Raw genomic sequence first — 17,500 nt, forward strand, 5'->3', positions numbered from 1 at the left:
TATCTATCCGTCTGTCTATCTATCTGTCTATCTATCTCTTATCTATCTTATCTATCTATCTGTCTGTCTATCTATCTATCTATCTTATCTATCTGTCTGTCTGTCTGTCTGTCTGTCTGTCTATCTATCTATTCATCTATTTATCTGTATATCTATCTCTGTCTGTCTGTCTGTCTGTCTGTCTGTCTGTCTATCCGTCTATTCATCTATTTATCTGTATATCTATCTCTGTCTGTCTGTCTGTCTGTCTAGATGTCAACAAAATGTCTAATAGTGTGTGTGTGTGTGTGTGTGTGTGTGTGTGTGTGTGTGTGTGTGTGTGTGTGTGTGTGTGTGTGTGTGTGTGTGTGTGTGTGTGTGTGTGTGTGTGTGTGTGTGTGTGTGTGTGTGTGTGTGTGTGTGTGTGTGTGTGTGTGTGTGTGTGTGTGTGTTGTTCTGTCAGTCACGGTTCAGAGCTCGCGGGCGTTTATGGGGTTTCTGCTGCAGGCTCGCTCTGTTCTGGAGGACCGGGTCGTCGTCGGCGAGTTCACACTCCACCCGCCCAACACACACACACTGTCCTGCCTCGGCTCGGACGACACCGTCACACACTCGGACAAAATGCTCAAGAGGAACCTGTCCTTCAGCTGGAGGGCCCCGACACAACCCAGCGGAGACCTGCGCTTTTAGTAAGAAAAACATCAGCATGGTGTTACACTCAGAGGTGGACAGAACACACACTTCCTTACTTCAGTGAAAGTACAGATACTACTGGTCAGGTATTACTCCGGCACAAGTCAAAGTTGTAAAGACCGATTTTTACTTAAGTAAAAGTACAGAAGGACTCGTTTTAAAGAGCAATTAAGTATCAAAAGTAAAAAGTTAATGTCAATGCATTGTTTTATTATTGTTGCATTGTTGTATGTAATACTTACAGTATCTTATTCCTCTGAAGCAACCTAGTGAATACACCTACCAGTTAGTAGTATCTGTGGAGTTAAGAGCTTTCAGAATGTTATAAAACCAGAAACTGTAGAAACTAAATGACTGAATTGACAAAAAAAGACAGCCATAATCATCTTCATTTTTTATTTAACACTCATACCATCCCAAAAAAAGAAGTGCACATCTATGTGTATCCATTCATGCACATTTGACTCAAGTGGTCTATAAAACCCCAACAAACCCCAGCAACACAACCACAGCTGTACAACTGCCCAACAGCAATACACTGCTTTAACACACAGCAATACACTGCTTTAACACACAGCTATACACTGCTTTAACACACAGCAATACACTGCTTTAACACACAGCAACACACTGCTTTAACACACAGCTATACACTGCTTTAACACACAGCAATACACTGCTTTAACACACAGCAATACACTGCTTTAACACACAGCAATACACTGCTTTAACACACAGCAATACACTGCTTTAACACACAGCTATACACTGCTTTAACACACAGCTATACACTGCTTTAACACTCAGCTATACACTGCTTTAACACACAGCTATACACTGCTTTAACACACAGCAATACACTGCTTTAACACACAGCAATACACTGCTTTAACACACAGCAATACACTGCTTTAACACACAGCAATACACTGCTTTAACACACAGCTATACACTGCTTTAACACACAGCTATACACTGCTTTAACACACAGCTATACACTGCTTTAACACTCAGCTATACACTGCTTTAACACACAGCTATACACTGCTTTAACACTCAGCTATACACTGCTTTAACACACAGCTATACACTGCTTTAACACACAGCAATACACTGCTTTAACACACAACAATACACTGCTTTAACACACAGCAATACACTGCTTTAACACACAGCTATACACTGCTTTAACACACAGCTATACACTGCTTTAACACACAGCTATACACTGCTTTAACACACAGCAATACACTGCTTTAACACACAGCACTACACTGCTTTAACACACAGCAATACACTGCTTTAACACACGGCAATACACTGCTTTAACACACAGCAATACACTGCTTTAACACACAGCAACACACTGCTTTAACACACAGCTATACACTGCTTTAACACACAGCAATACACTGCTTTAACACACAGCAACACACTGCTTTAACACACAGCTATACACTGCTTTAACACACAGCTATACACTGCTTTAACACACAGCACTACACTGCTTTAACACACAGCAATACACTGCTTTAACACACAGCAACACACTGCTTTAACACACAGCTATACACTGCTTTAACACACAGCACTACACTGCTTTAACACACAACAATACACTGCTTTAACACACAGCAATACACTGCTTTAACACACAGCAATACACTGCTTTAACACACAGCACTACACTGCTTTAACACACAGCAACACACTGCTTTAACACAAAGCAACACACTGCTTTAACACACAGCAATACACTGCTTTAACACACAGCTATACACTGCTTTAACACACAGCAATACACTGCTTTAACACACAGCAATACACTGCTTTAACACACAGCAATACACTGCTTTAACACACAGCAATACACTGCTTTAACACACAGCTATACACTGCTTTAACACACAGCTATACACTGCTTTAACACACAGCAATACACTGCTTTAACACACAGCACTACACTGCTTTAACACACAGCAATACACTGCTTTAACACACGGCAATACACTGCTTTAACACACAGCAATACACTGCTTTAACACACAGCAATACACTGCTTTAACACACAGCAATACACTGCTTTAACACACAGCTATACACTGCTTTAACACACAGCTATACACTGCTTTAACACTCAGCTATACACTGCTTTAACACACAGCAATACACTGCTTTAACACACAGCTATACACTGCTTTAACACTCAGCTATACACTGCTTTAACACACAGCTATACACTGCTTTAACACACAGCAATACACTGCTTTAACACACAGCAATACACTGCTTTAACACACAGCAATACACTGCTTTAACACACAGCAATACACTGCTTTAACACACAGCTATACACTGCTTTAACACACAGCTATACACTGCTTTAACACACAGCTATACACTGCTTTAACACTCAGCTATACACTGCTTTAACACACAGCTATACACTGCTTTAACACTCAGCTATACACTGCTTTAACACAGCAATACACTGCTTTAACACACAGCTATACACTGCTTTAACACACAGCAATACACTGCTTTAACACACAGCTATACACTGCTTTAACACACAGCTATACACTGCTTTAACACACAGCAATACACTGCTTTAACACACAACAATACACTGCTTTAACACACAGCAATACACTGCTTTAACACACAGCTATACACTGCTTTAACACACAGCTATACACTGCTTTAACACACAGCTATACACTGCTTTAACACACAGCAATACACTGCTTTAACACACAGCACTACACTGCTTTAACACACAGCAATACACTGCTTTAACACACGGCAATACACTGCTTTAACACACAGCAATACACTGCTTTAACACACAGCAACACACTGCTTTAACACACAGCTATACACTGCTTTAACACACAGCAATACACTGCTTTAACACACAGCTATACACTGCTTTAACACACAGCTATACACTGCTTTAACACACAGCACTACACTGCTTTAACACACAGCAATACACTGCTTTAACACACAGCAACACACTGCTTTAACACACAGCTATACACTGCTTTAACACACAGCTATACACTGCTTTAACACACAGCACTACACTGCTTTAACACACAACAATACACTGCTTTAACACACAGCAATACACTGCTTTAACACACAGCAATACACTGCTTTAACACACAGCAATACACTGCTTTAACACACAGCACTACACTGCTTTAACACACAGCAACACACTGCTTTAACACACAGCAACACACTGCTTTAACACACAGCAATACACTGCTTTAACACACAGCAATACACTGCTTTAACACACAGCACTACACTGCTTTAACACACAGCAACACACTGCTTTAACACACAGCAACACACTGCTTTAACACACAGCTATACACTGCTTTAACACACAGCAATACACTGCTTTAACACACAGCAATACACTGCTTTAACACACAGCAATACACTGCTTTAACACACAGCAATACACTGCTTTAACACACAGCTATACACTGCTTTAACACACAGCTATACACTGCTTTAACACACAGCAATACACTGCTTTAACACACAGCACTACACTGCTTTAACACTCAGCAATACACTGCTTTAACACACGGCAATACACTGCTTTAACACACGACAATACACTGCTTTAACACACGGCAATACACTGCTTTAACACACAGCTATACACTGCTTTAACACACAGCTATACACTGCTTTAACACACAGCTATACACTGCTTTAACACACAGCAATACACTGCTTTAACACAGCAATACACTGCTTTAACACACAGCAACACACTGCTTTAACACACAGCAATACACTGCTTTAACACACAGCTATACACTGCTTTAACACACAGCTATACACTGCTTTAACACACAGCAATACACTGCTTTAACACACAGCTATACACTGCTTTAACACACAGCAATACACTGCTTTAACACACAGCTATACACTGCTTTAACACACAGCAATACACTGCTTTAACACACAGCTATACACTGCTTTAACACACAGCAATACACTGCTTTAACACACAGCTATACACTGCTTTAACACACAGCAATACACTGCTTTAACACACAGCTATACACTGCTTTAACACACAGCAATACACTGCTTTAACACACAGCTATACACTGCTTTAACACACAGCTATACACTGCTTTAACACACAGCTATACACTGCTTTAACACACAGCAATACACTGCTTTAACACACAGCTATACACTGCTTTAACACACAGCTATACACTGCTTTAACACACAGCTATACACTGCTTTAACACACAACAATACACTGCTTTAACACACAGCAATACACTGCTTTAACACACAGCTATACACTGCTTTAACACACAGCAATACACTGCTTTAACACACAGCAACACACTGCTTTAACACACAGCAATACACTGCTTTAACACACAGCTATACACTGCTTTAACACACAGCTATACACTGCTTTAACACACAGCAATACACTGCTTTAACACACAGCACTACACTGCTTTAACACACAGCAATACACTGCTTTAACACACGGCAATACACTGCTTTAACACACAGCAATACACTGCTTTAACACACAGCAACACACTGCTTTAACACACAGCTATACACTGCTTTAACACACAGCAATACACTGCTTTAACACACAGCTATACACTGCTTTAACACACAGCTATACACTGCTTTAACACACAGCACTACACTGCTTTAACACACAGCAATACACTGCTTTAACACACAGCAACACACTGCTTTAACACACAGCTATACACTGCTTTAACACACAGCTATACACTGCTTTAACACACAGCACTACACTGCTTTAACACACAACAATACACTGCTTTAACACACAGCAATACACTGCTTTAACACACAGCAATACACTGCTTTAACACACAGCAATACACTGCTTTAACACACAGCAATACACTGCTTTAACACACAGCAATACACTGCTTTAACACACAGCTATACACTGCTTTAACACTCAGCTATACACTGCTTTAACACACAGCAACACACTGCTTTAACACACAGCAACACACTGCTTTAACACACAGCAATACACTGCTTTAACACACAGCAATACACTGCTTTAACACACAGCACTACACTGCTTTAACACACAGCAACACACTGCTTTAACACACAGCAACACACTGCTTTAACACACAGCTATACACTGCTTTAACACACAGCAATACACTGCTTTAACACACAGCAATACACTGCTTTAACACACAGCAATACACTGCTTTAACACACAGCAATACACTGCTTTAACACACAGCTATACACTGCTTTAACACACAGCTATACACTGCTTTAACACACAGCAATACACTGCTTTAACACACAGCACTACACTGCTTTAACACTCAGCAATACACTGCTTTAACACACGGCAATACACTGCTTTAACACACGACAATACACTGCTTTAACACACGGCAATACACTGCTTTAACACACAGCTATACACTGCTTTAACACACAGCTATACACTGCTTTAACACACAGCTATACACTGCTTTAACACACAGCAATACACTGCTTTAACACAGCAATACACTGCTTTAACACACAGCAACACACTGCTTTAACACACAGCAATACACTGCTTTAACACACAGCTATACACTGCTTTAACACACAGCTATACACTGCTTTAACACACAGCAATACACTGCTTTAACACACAGCTATACACTGCTTTAACACACAGCAATACACTGCTTTAACACACAGCTATACACTGCTTTAACACACAGCAATACACTGCTTTAACACACAGCTATACACTGCTTTAACACACAGCAATACACTGCTTTAACACACAGCTATACACTGCTTTAACACACAGCAATACACTGCTTTAACACACAGCTATACACTGCTTTAACACACAGCAATACACTGCTTTAACACACAGCTATACACTGCTTTAACACACAGCTATACACTGCTTTAACACACAGCTATACACTGCTTTAACACACAGCAATACACTGCTTTAACACACAGCTATACACTGCTTTAACACACAGCTATACACTGCTTTAACACACAGCTATACACTGCTTTAACACACAGCAATACACTGCTTTAACACACAGCAATACAGTGCTTTAACACACAGCAATACACTGCTTTAACACACAGCTATACACTGCTTTAACACACAGCTATACACTGCTTTAACACAAAGCAATACACTGCTTTAACACACCGCAATACACTGCTTTAACACACAGCTATACACTGCTTTAACACACAGCAATACACTGCTTTAACACACAGCAATACACTGCTTTAACACACAGCAATACACTGCTTTAACACACAGCAATACACTGCTTTAACACACAGCAATACACTGCTTTAACACACAGCTATACACTGCTTTAACACACAGCTATACACTGCTTTAACACACAGCACTACACTGCTTTAACACACAGCAATACACTGCTTTAACACACAGCTATACACTGCTTTAACACACAGCTATACACTGCTTTAACACACAGCAATACACTGCTTTAACACACAGCAATACAGTGCTTTAACACACAGCAATACACTGCTTTAACACACAGCTATACACTGCTTTAACACACAGCTATACACTGCTTTAACACAAAGCAATACACTGCTTTAACACACCGCAATACACTGCTTTAACACACAGCTATACACTGCTTTAACACACAGCAATACACTGCTTTAACACACAGCAATACACTGCTTTAACACACAGCAATACACTGCTTTAACACACAGCTATACACTGCTTTAACACACAGCAATACACTGCTTTAACACACAGCTATACACTGCTTTAACACTCAGCTATACACTGCTTTAACACTCAGCTATACACTGCTTTAACACACAGCAATACACTGCTTTAACACACAGCAATACACTGCTTTAACACACAGCAATACACTGCTTTAACACACAGCAATACACTGCTTTAACACACAGCTATACACTGCTTTAACACACAGCAATACACTGCTTTAACACACAGCACTACACTGCTTTAACACACAGCAATACACTGCTTTAACACACAGCTATACACTGCTTTAACACACAGCAATACACTGCTTTAACACACAGCAATACACTGCTTTAACACACAGCAATACACTGCTTTAACACACAGCAATACACTGCTTTAACACACAGCTATACACTGCTTTAACACACAGCAATACACTGCTTTAACACACAGCAATACACTGCTTTAACACACAGCAATACACTGCTTTAACACTCAGCTATACACTGCTTTAACACACAGCTATACACTGCTTTAACACACAGCAATACACTGCTTTAACACACAGCAATACACTGCTTTAACACACAGCTATACACTGCTTTAACACACAGCTATACACTGCTTTAACACACAGCAATACACTGCTTTAACACACAGCACTACACTGCTTTAACACTCAGCAATACACTGCTTTAACACACGGCAATACACTGCTTTAACACACGACAATACACTGCTTTAACACACGGCAATACACTGCTTTAACACACAGCTATACACTGCTTTAACACACAGCTATACACTGCTTTAACACACAGCTATACACTGCTTTAACACACAGCAATACACTGCTTTAACACAGCAATACACTGCTTTAACACACAGCAACACACTGCTTTAACACACAGCAATACACTGCTTTAACACACAGCTATACACTGCTTTAACACACAGCTATACACTGCTTTAACACACAGCAATACACTGCTTTAACACACAGCTATACACTGCTTTAACACACAGCAATACACTGCTTTAACACACAGCTATACACTGCTTTAACACACAGCAATACACTGCTTTAACACACAGCTATACACTGCTTTAACACACAGCAATACACTGCTTTAACACACAGCTATACACTGCTTTAACACACAGCAATACACTGCTTTAACACACAGCTATACACTGCTTTAACACACAGCAATACACTGCTTTAACACACAGCTATACACTGCTTTAACACACAGCTATACACTGCTTTAACACACAGCTATACACTGCTTTAACACACAGCAATACACTGCTTTAACACACAGCTATACACTGCTTTAACACACAGCTATACACTGCTTTAACACACAGCTATACACTGCTTTAACACACAGCAATACACTGCTTTAACACACAGCAATACAGTGCTTTAACACACAGCAATACACTGCTTTAACACACAGCTATACACTGCTTTAACACACAGCTATACACTGCTTTAACACAAAGCAATACACTGCTTTAACACACCGCAATACACTGCTTTAACACACAGCTATACACTGCTTTAACACACAGCAATACACTGCTTTAACACACAGCAATACACTGCTTTAACACACAGCAATACACTGCTTTAACACACAGCAATACACTGCTTTAACACACAGCAATACACTGCTTTAACACACAGCTATACACTGCTTTAACACACAGCTATACACTGCTTTAACACACAGCACTACACTGCTTTAACACACAGCAATACACTGCTTTAACACACAGCTATACACTGCTTTAACACACAGCTATACACTGCTTTAACACACAGCAATACACTGCTTTAACACACAGCAATACAGTGCTTTAACACACAGCAATACACTGCTTTAACACACAGCTATACACTGCTTTAACACACAGCTATACACTGCTTTAACACAAAGCAATACACTGCTTTAACACACCGCAATACACTGCTTTAACACACAGCTATACACTGCTTTAACACACAGCAATACACTGCTTTAACACACAGCAATACACTGCTTTAACACACAGCAATACACTGCTTTAACACACAGCTATACACTGCTTTAACACACAGCAATACACTGCTTTAACACACAGCTATACACTGCTTTAACACTCAGCTATACACTGCTTTAACACTCAGCTATACACTGCTTTAACACACAGCAATACACTGCTTTAACACACAGCAATACACTGCTTTAACACACAGCAATACACTGCTTTAACACACAGCAATACACTGCTTTAACACACAGCTATACACTGCTTTAACACACAGCAATACACTGCTTTAACACACAGCACTACACTGCTTTAACACACAGCAATACACTGCTTTAACACACAGCTATACACTGCTTTAACACACAGCAATACACTGCTTTAACACACAGCAATACACTGCTTTAACACACAGCTATACACTGCTTTAACACACAGCAATACACTGCTTTAACACACAGCAATACACTGCTTTAACACACAGCAATACACTGCTTTAACACACAGCTATACACTGCTTTAACACACAGCTATACACTGCTTTAACACACAGCAATACACTGCTTTAACACACAGCTATACACTGCTTTAACACACAGCTATACACTGCTTTAACACACAGCAATACACTGCTTTAACACACAGCAATACACTGCTTTAACACGCAGCAATACACTGCTTTAACACACAGCAGAACAGTAAGAGCTGTCTGCCATGGATGCACACACTGTGCCGAGGATCTGTCTTCGTCCATTTTGCCACCAGTTGATTAGTGTTCAAAGAGAATGATGGGAAATCTCTGAACTTCACGACGCGTGACCTTACAAGAGTGATCACTGATAGGCTGTCTGTCACCTGCAAAACACCAATTTTTTTTGAAAAAAAAAAAAATCATCCCCTGACTGACACTACTTTCTACTCGAGGACCTTGACAGAAATGTAGTGGAGTAAAACGTACAAAATTTGTCTTTCAAATGTAGTGAAGTTAAAGTAAAAAGTTTCCAGAAAAAATAATGCTCAAGTAAAGTACAGATACTCAAAAAGTGTACTTAAGTACAGTACTCAACAGTGTTACAGTACAGTGTTACTGTCCACCTCTGTGACTGTAGTTTAACTAGCATAACCAGACCGACATGTATGTATCTCTGGATTAAAGTGTATGTAAATGCATAAATGCAAATGCATTCATTTAAATATCTAAACAAGGAACACACGTCATGTCTTCATCTGCACAACACACAAATGTGCATTTTATTCCCTTTTCAATCTCTCTCTGTAGCATCACGCTGGTTCAGTCCTATTTTGTGTCCTGGTCGCGAATCAGATCAGCAGTGGTGCATGATGGGACACGTAGTTCGCAGATCACTGACAGTGTAACAAGACAACCGACAGGTGATTATGACCAACACACAATATATGCACACACATCTTTGTGAATAATTAGTGGACTTTAGGGTGGCTAGTAAGAAATAAGCTGCAACCACACAGAACACCTTAATGATGAAATGCACTTTATATTTAATGCATTATGTGTTTATTTTTTTGCACAGCCTCAATACTGGAACAAACAAGCAAACACACATCCCTGTCCACAACCACATCTACCAACACACTCTCAAAATATAGCACACACACAACCCCTTCTGTTAATACACACACAAACACACAATCGGTAAACGTCACTCAGACATCTCTGTCCTCATATAGACACACATCTACACACACTAACACTTATGCACCATACAACACCAACACGCTATCAACATATAGCACACACACAACCCCTTCTGTTAATACACACACAAACACACAATCGCTAAATGACACTCAAACATCTCTGTCCTCGTATAAACACACATCTACACACAACACATATGCACCATATAACACAAACACCAACACGCTCTCAACATATAGCACACACACAACCCCTTCTGTTAATACACACACAAACACACAATCAGTAAACATCACTCAAACATCTCTGTCCTCATATAAACACACATCTACACAAACTTTCCCAAGCACGTCTTCATCTCACAGCTCCACAAATGCTACAATAGACACAAACACACACAAAACTACACAAACACACACTGTCCCGAATCTACAGTCACATACCCACAGCGCCAATACACATGCATCCATGCGACAAACACACACTGTCCCGAATATATTATCACAGACCCACAGCGCAGATACACATGCATCCATGCAACAAACACACACTCTCCCGAATCTACAGTCACAGACCCACAGCACAGATACACATGCATCCATGCAACAAACACACACTCTCCCGAATCTACTGTCACAGACCCACAGCACAGATACACATGCATCCATGCAACAAACACACACTCTCCCAAATCTACTATCACAGACCCACAGCGCAGATACACATGCATCCATGCAACAAACACACACTCTCCCGAATCTACAGTCACAGACCCACAGCACAAATACACTTGCATCCATGCAACAAACACACACTCTCTCGAATATATTATCACAGACCCACAGCGCAAATACACTTGCATCCACGCAACAAACACACACTGTCCCGAATCTACTATCACAGACCCACAGCGCCAATACACATGCATCCATGCAACAAACACACACTGTCCCGAATCTACAGTCACAGACCCACAGCGCCAATACACATGCATCCATGCAACAAACACACACTCTCCCGAATCTACTATCACAGACCCACAGCACAAATACACTTGCATCCATGCAACAAACACACACTGTCCCGAATATATTATCACAGACCCACAGCGCAGATAAACATGCATCCACGCAACAAACACGGACATATACGCCTTCAGTACACACTCACAACACACAGATCTTCACAGCATCCCTCCATCCCGAAGCTCTCCGTCGATCCCTCTCAGATTTTTTCCCATCCCGGGAGCCAACAGAGGGCGCCGTTTCTCTGACCCCTCGCAAGAAACACACTTCAAATCTGTTTAGAGATGTTCTCAAACCCCCCAAACACGTTGAAGTCCCGCCTGGAGTCCCGGAGAGAGGGAACGAGACACCAGAGCATGTTCCCGGGAAGAGCACATCCGAACTGGGCCTGTTACTGGGCCTGTCGGGCGCGCTGGGAATGGCCGTGGCCGTGGGTCTCCGGTACCTTCAGAGAAAACACTGCCGCAAGCGAACCGCTGTGTCACTCAACGACTATAACCATGAAGACCGAGGCATCATCCATGTTCAGGAGTGTGGAGACCTGGTTCAGGTGCGCAAAATACGCCAAAACAGCTTCCTCGTGCTCCAGGCCGAGTACAACCTCATAACACCGTCGGGAAACTGAACCGGCATAGGCTACTAAACACTGTCTCTTATTCCCACCAAGGCTGCACTTCTTTGATCAAAAGAAACTAAAATAAAACGGTAATAATGCAAAATGTTATTACAATTTAAAAATATAGCTGCATGCAACGATAAAGGGCCCAAGCACAAAGGCACGGTGAGCAATTAAAGACACACTATGTAAGATTTTTGGATCAAAATATCCAAAAACCACTAGAACAATGTTATATATTTTGTTGATTTGTGTACTTACATTATCCCAAATGTTTCTAAGAATTTTTAAATCCAGAGAAATAAGCAGTTTTAACCAGGACACGGACCGTGTCCATGCGTCGCTTATCAATGAATATATCATGTGTTTTATTAGACAGGTGAGCAAATGTTTGGATGCATTCATCGACAGAAAACTAATCATTGTTATAGAGCTCAACAGTCTTTTTGTTTAAATCTCGTTTTCTTGATTTACCGCGAGTACCATATTTACCATGCCTAATATCGATCTAGCTGCAGTGTGCAACAAGTGTCTCATGTAGTATCCGCCGAGCAAATGCACAGAGTAGTATTATAACAACTTTCAACACACTCAAATGTATCTAATATGATAAAACAGCGCTGCCTTGCCACACATATGCATGACCGGAAGAACCTCTAGTGGCGAAAAATTACAAAGTGTGCCTTTAAAGACATGTAAAGATGATTTTAGGAAAAATGGCTGAAAAAACAACAAAAACAATCACTAGTAATATGATTTGATGGTTTATCACTTTCGACCAACTGGTGGAGCTGTGACCAAATTGATTATGGTGTGGTCAGAGTGAGGTGACAATTACACATGCAAAGTTTGGGGTTAAAAAGTCAAAGCATTGCAGACATACAGCTTCAGAGTCATTTTGGCATCATGCCATAAAATTTGTTGATGTGGTATACGAAAACGGTTTGGTCTATTAACGCGTAATCCATAAGGTTTTGCCAGCTTGGTCTGAAGATGATACAATTCAATTTTGGTGAAAATCAGACCAACGGTCTAGGAGGAGTTAAAAAAAGTTTTTGAAAGAAAATCAAAATGGCGGACAGGAAGTTGAGCCAACTATGGCAAAATTGGTATCTATGTTCTCGGCATGACCCAAGTAAGACCAGTTTCATTAAAATAGACTAATTTATTCAAAGGTTAATTGCATTTTTTTAAATTTCACTATAACTGTCTCAACTTTTTGAGTACTGTCAGGGCATGGTGCCGAAGACACATACTGAGTTTTGTAATGATACGTTCGTAAAATATAGCATTTTCACGTCAATATTCTAAATGGTCGACGCCCAAAAAGGCCGATATGGGACAATTTAGTATCGTTCGACTCGGCATGCTTCACCAAATCTAAAGAGTCCAGTTTTGGCCAAACCATTCAGAATTTATAAGCAAAAAGGTTCATTTTTCATATCTCCTGACCACTAGGTGGCACTGTGCCGAAACTGCGGGTACCTTCAGGTCATGGTTGTCACAAACACAAAATTGTTTTTTTTAAAAACACACCAAGTTTGGTCAGATACGCTAAAGCGTTGCGGAGATATTGTTCATTTTACCGTGCTCTTCGTCAAATTCATTTGCGCGTTATCCGAGAACTGTTTTAAACTTAAAATCCATCCATCCAAGTTTTTGTCGGCATGGTCAGAAGATGATCTGGTTAAATTTTTCTGAAAATTGGTGTGATGGCCAAGGAGGAGTTCGAAAATTCAAAATGGCATTTTCATGACGGAAAATTACGTCATGCATTCGAATCACCTTGAGCCAAGGAATCAGTGCAGAAAAAAATAATTGTTTCCAGCCCTTACGGTTCAAAATTTATGAATAAACATGAGCGAAACTTTGGACAATTGGTGGCGCTAGAACGATTGAGTTAGAGAACCTTGCTATGGTTAAAGTTCAGACTGTCCTCTATCTGTGTGCCAAATTTCATAACTTTCCCGTTAATGGTTCTATGGGCTGCCATTAAGAGCGGAAGAAGAAGAACACTAACGATTACAACAAAGTGCTTGGCCCCTAATAACTGTTTTCTATTGTAATACATTTAAAATGTCATTTATTCCTGTGATCAAAGCTGAATTTTCAGCATCATTACTCCAGTCTTCAGTGTCACATAATCCTTCAGAAATCATTCTAATATGATGATTTGATGCTCAAGAAACATTTCTGATTATTATCAATGTCATATTTTTGTGGATATCATGATGCATTTTTTTCTGGACTTTTTACATTTTCTGCTCTGTACAAATTCACTTTTGGTCAATTTAATGCAGCCTTGCCGAATAAAAGTTTCAGTTTCTTATAAACAGCATAAAAACTTAAAAGCATACTACAGTTGCATACTATTAAAAAAAAAAACAACAGTATGCAAGTAATCACAGCCACTGTATTAAACCTCCTTAATGACAACAAGACAAAAAAGCCGAAAGTGCTTTTGCCTTTAGTGAACATAAAATATCAGTTGTGTTTAATAACCAGAAATGATGCATTTCCATTTGAATACTAGTTTAAAAGCTTGATTTTAACCATAAACTATAAGATACAGTAGAAATGTTTAAACACAATAGCGTCTTTTAAAAAGTAAATCAGGGTTTAATTATTTAGTTTGAATGTTTTCACCCATTAGACTAAAAAATGTTAGATAACTAAAAACTATATTTGATTTGAATAAGGAAATGTTTTAATAAGTTTAATAAATACAGATTTATTTTGAAGAGCGTATGGTGTATTTGTGATCAAAGTTGATTTTGTTTTTGTTATTTTTTGCATGATGCACCACAAAACATGTGATCAGAAAGAGTTTACACAGAAAACCTCATTTAGACAGAGTTTATGACTGTTTATTGTCTTCAGTAACATAAGATGGCACAGTGGAACAGCTGATCTTAGCGTTTACTGCACCAGAACAAACGACCAGCGGTTCAGTAATACTCTCGTCATCAGGTACATGTAAGAAAGTTAGCAGGGCATTCAACAGTTCAACGAAGCCACACAAATATCCCCTGGAAGTCGAAATAAGAAAAACAAACCCATCTGACAAAGTCTGAGTGCTGTTGGAGTAGGAAAAGATTTCACACTTCATATAAAAATAAAAATATACATTCAGGTATCTGTTTAAAAAAGCTCATGGAATGGTTTTCAGTCCCTGGCGTCTGAGGTCCCGGTCGAGTTAAGGCACTTGATCTCACGTTTACTGTACGTTCAGCGAGTAAAACTCCTGTTAGCGGCGTCTCGGTCTGGTTTGGTCTCGTTGTTTCTGGTCTGGTCTGGTTTGGTTTGGATTGGCTCAGCCAAGTGTTTCACAGCTTCCAGTCGACAGTGTAGTTCATATGGGCGAGAGAGTCTGAAAGAAGCAAGTCAAGAGGTTAAAAAGTCAGGAGGTTAAAACAGACACAAAATAATTGTAATAATAAATGTGTGTGTGTGTGTGTGTGTGTGTGTGTGTGTGTGAGAGAGAGAGAGTGTGTGTGTTTGAGAGCGAGTGTGTGTATGTGTGTTTGAGTGTGTGTGTAAGTGTGTGTTTGTGCGTGTCTGTGAGTGTGTGTGTGAGCGAGTGTGTGTGTGAGCGAGTGTGTGTGTGAGTGAGAGAGAGCGAGTGTGTTTGAGTGAGTGAGTGAGAGTGTGTGTGTGAGCGAGTGTGTGTGTGTGTGTGTGTGTGTGTGTGTGAGAGAGAGCGAGTGTGGGTGTGTGTGTGAGAGTGGGTGTGTGTTTGTGTGTGAGAGTGAGAGAGCGTGAGTGTGTGTGTGTGTGTGAGAGAGAGAGAGAGAGTGTGTGTGTGGGTGTGTGAGTGAGTGAGAGAGCGTGTGCGAGTAGGTGAGAGTGAAGTGTGTGTGTGTGTGAGTGTGTGAGAGAGAGAGAGCGAGTGTGTGAGCAAGTGAATGTGTGAGTGATAGAGAGAACGAGTGAGTGTGCGAGCAAGTGAATGTGTGTGTGAAAGTGTGTGAGTGAGTGATAGAGTAAGTGAATGTGTCTCGAGTGTGTGTGTGTGTGTGTGTGTGTGTGTGTGTGTGTGTGTGTGTGTGTGTGTGTGTGTGTGTGTGTGTGTGTGTGTGTGTGTGTGTGTGTGTGTGTTACCTCATGTCTCCTGCTCATCCATGTTTTAATGGAGGGCAGGAGGATGCTGCCCAGCAGGATCTGAGCGGGATGATAGATCAACAGAGGCACAGATATCAGAGACAGATGCTCATAACCCTCGAACACGATCTTCAGCATGGGGATACCTACACACACACACACACACACATTAAACCAGTGTTTTCAATTACAGAAGGTCAGTAATGATTAATATTTGCCTTATCCAGACAGAAGCTTGTGTTTTACCTAAAGTGAGGGATTTATGAGTCGCACAAAACATGATGGCGACTGAATCAGCTGCAGTGAATCCTGAGGATTTCCTACAAACATCACAAAATAAGATGCATATAAACACACTATGAAGTCCGTCACAGATCAAAGAGTGAGTGGATCAGGGTTATGTCTTAATCTTAAACCAATAGCACCATGACAGAAGACTGAGTGTGTTTCTTACCTTGTAGACAGGAAAAATATCAGGGCCATGAAGCTCAACTGAATGGAAAATACTGAAAAACAGGGAAAAAAACAACAATGTCGATTTTGTTCTCTTGAACACATGG

At 40.3% G+C, this 17,500-nt stretch overlaps 2 protein-coding genes and 1 long non-coding RNA gene across 6 annotated transcripts in view; 1 reads left to right on the top strand and 2 right to left on the bottom strand.

The window, feature by feature from the left end:
* LOC309481006 overlaps nt 1-17,500 on the bottom strand; it is a 96,150-nt gene that overhangs the window by 43,885 nt on the left and 34,765 nt on the right. The gene's annotated exons all lie outside the window — the stretch shown is intronic.
* Nucleotides 1-17,500, top strand: part of reeld1 (reeler domain containing 1) — a 20,885-nt gene that overhangs the window by 1,921 nt on the left and 1,464 nt on the right. For 3 of the 4 annotated variants that reach the window (XM_082145565.1, XM_082145564.1, XM_082145562.1), the window contains 3 exons: nt 443-668; nt 10,800-10,912; nt 11,071-15,558. In XM_082145565.1, coding sequence (XP_082001691.1) covers nt 443-668; nt 10,800-10,912; nt 11,071-12,848 — 2,117 coding nt within the window. In that variant the 3' untranslated portion in view covers nt 12,849-15,558. Of the gene's footprint in view, nt 1-442; nt 669-10,799; nt 10,913-11,070; nt 15,559-17,500 lie in introns of those variants that run through there. The other variant, XM_082145563.1, reaches the window with a different exon arrangement.
* The window catches only part of slc10a7 (solute carrier family 10 member 7), a 10,780-nt gene continuing 8,970 nt past the window's right edge, over nt 15,691-17,500 (bottom strand). The window contains exons 9-12 of the mRNA XM_082145701.1: nt 17,395-17,446; nt 17,187-17,260; nt 16,941-17,086; nt 15,691-16,209 (exon numbers count right to left, since the gene is read on the bottom strand). Coding sequence (XP_082001827.1) covers nt 16,192-16,209; nt 16,941-17,086; nt 17,187-17,260; nt 17,395-17,446 — 290 coding nt within the window. The 3' untranslated portion in view covers nt 15,691-16,191. The remainder of the gene's footprint in view (nt 16,210-16,940; nt 17,087-17,186; nt 17,261-17,394; nt 17,447-17,500) is intronic.

The sequence above is a fragment of the Leuciscus leuciscus genome (genome assembly GCF_965113295.1).
Source record: "Leuciscus leuciscus genome assembly, chromosome: 18".
Lineage (NCBI taxonomy): Eukaryota > Metazoa > Chordata > Actinopteri > Cypriniformes > Leuciscidae > Leuciscus > Leuciscus leuciscus.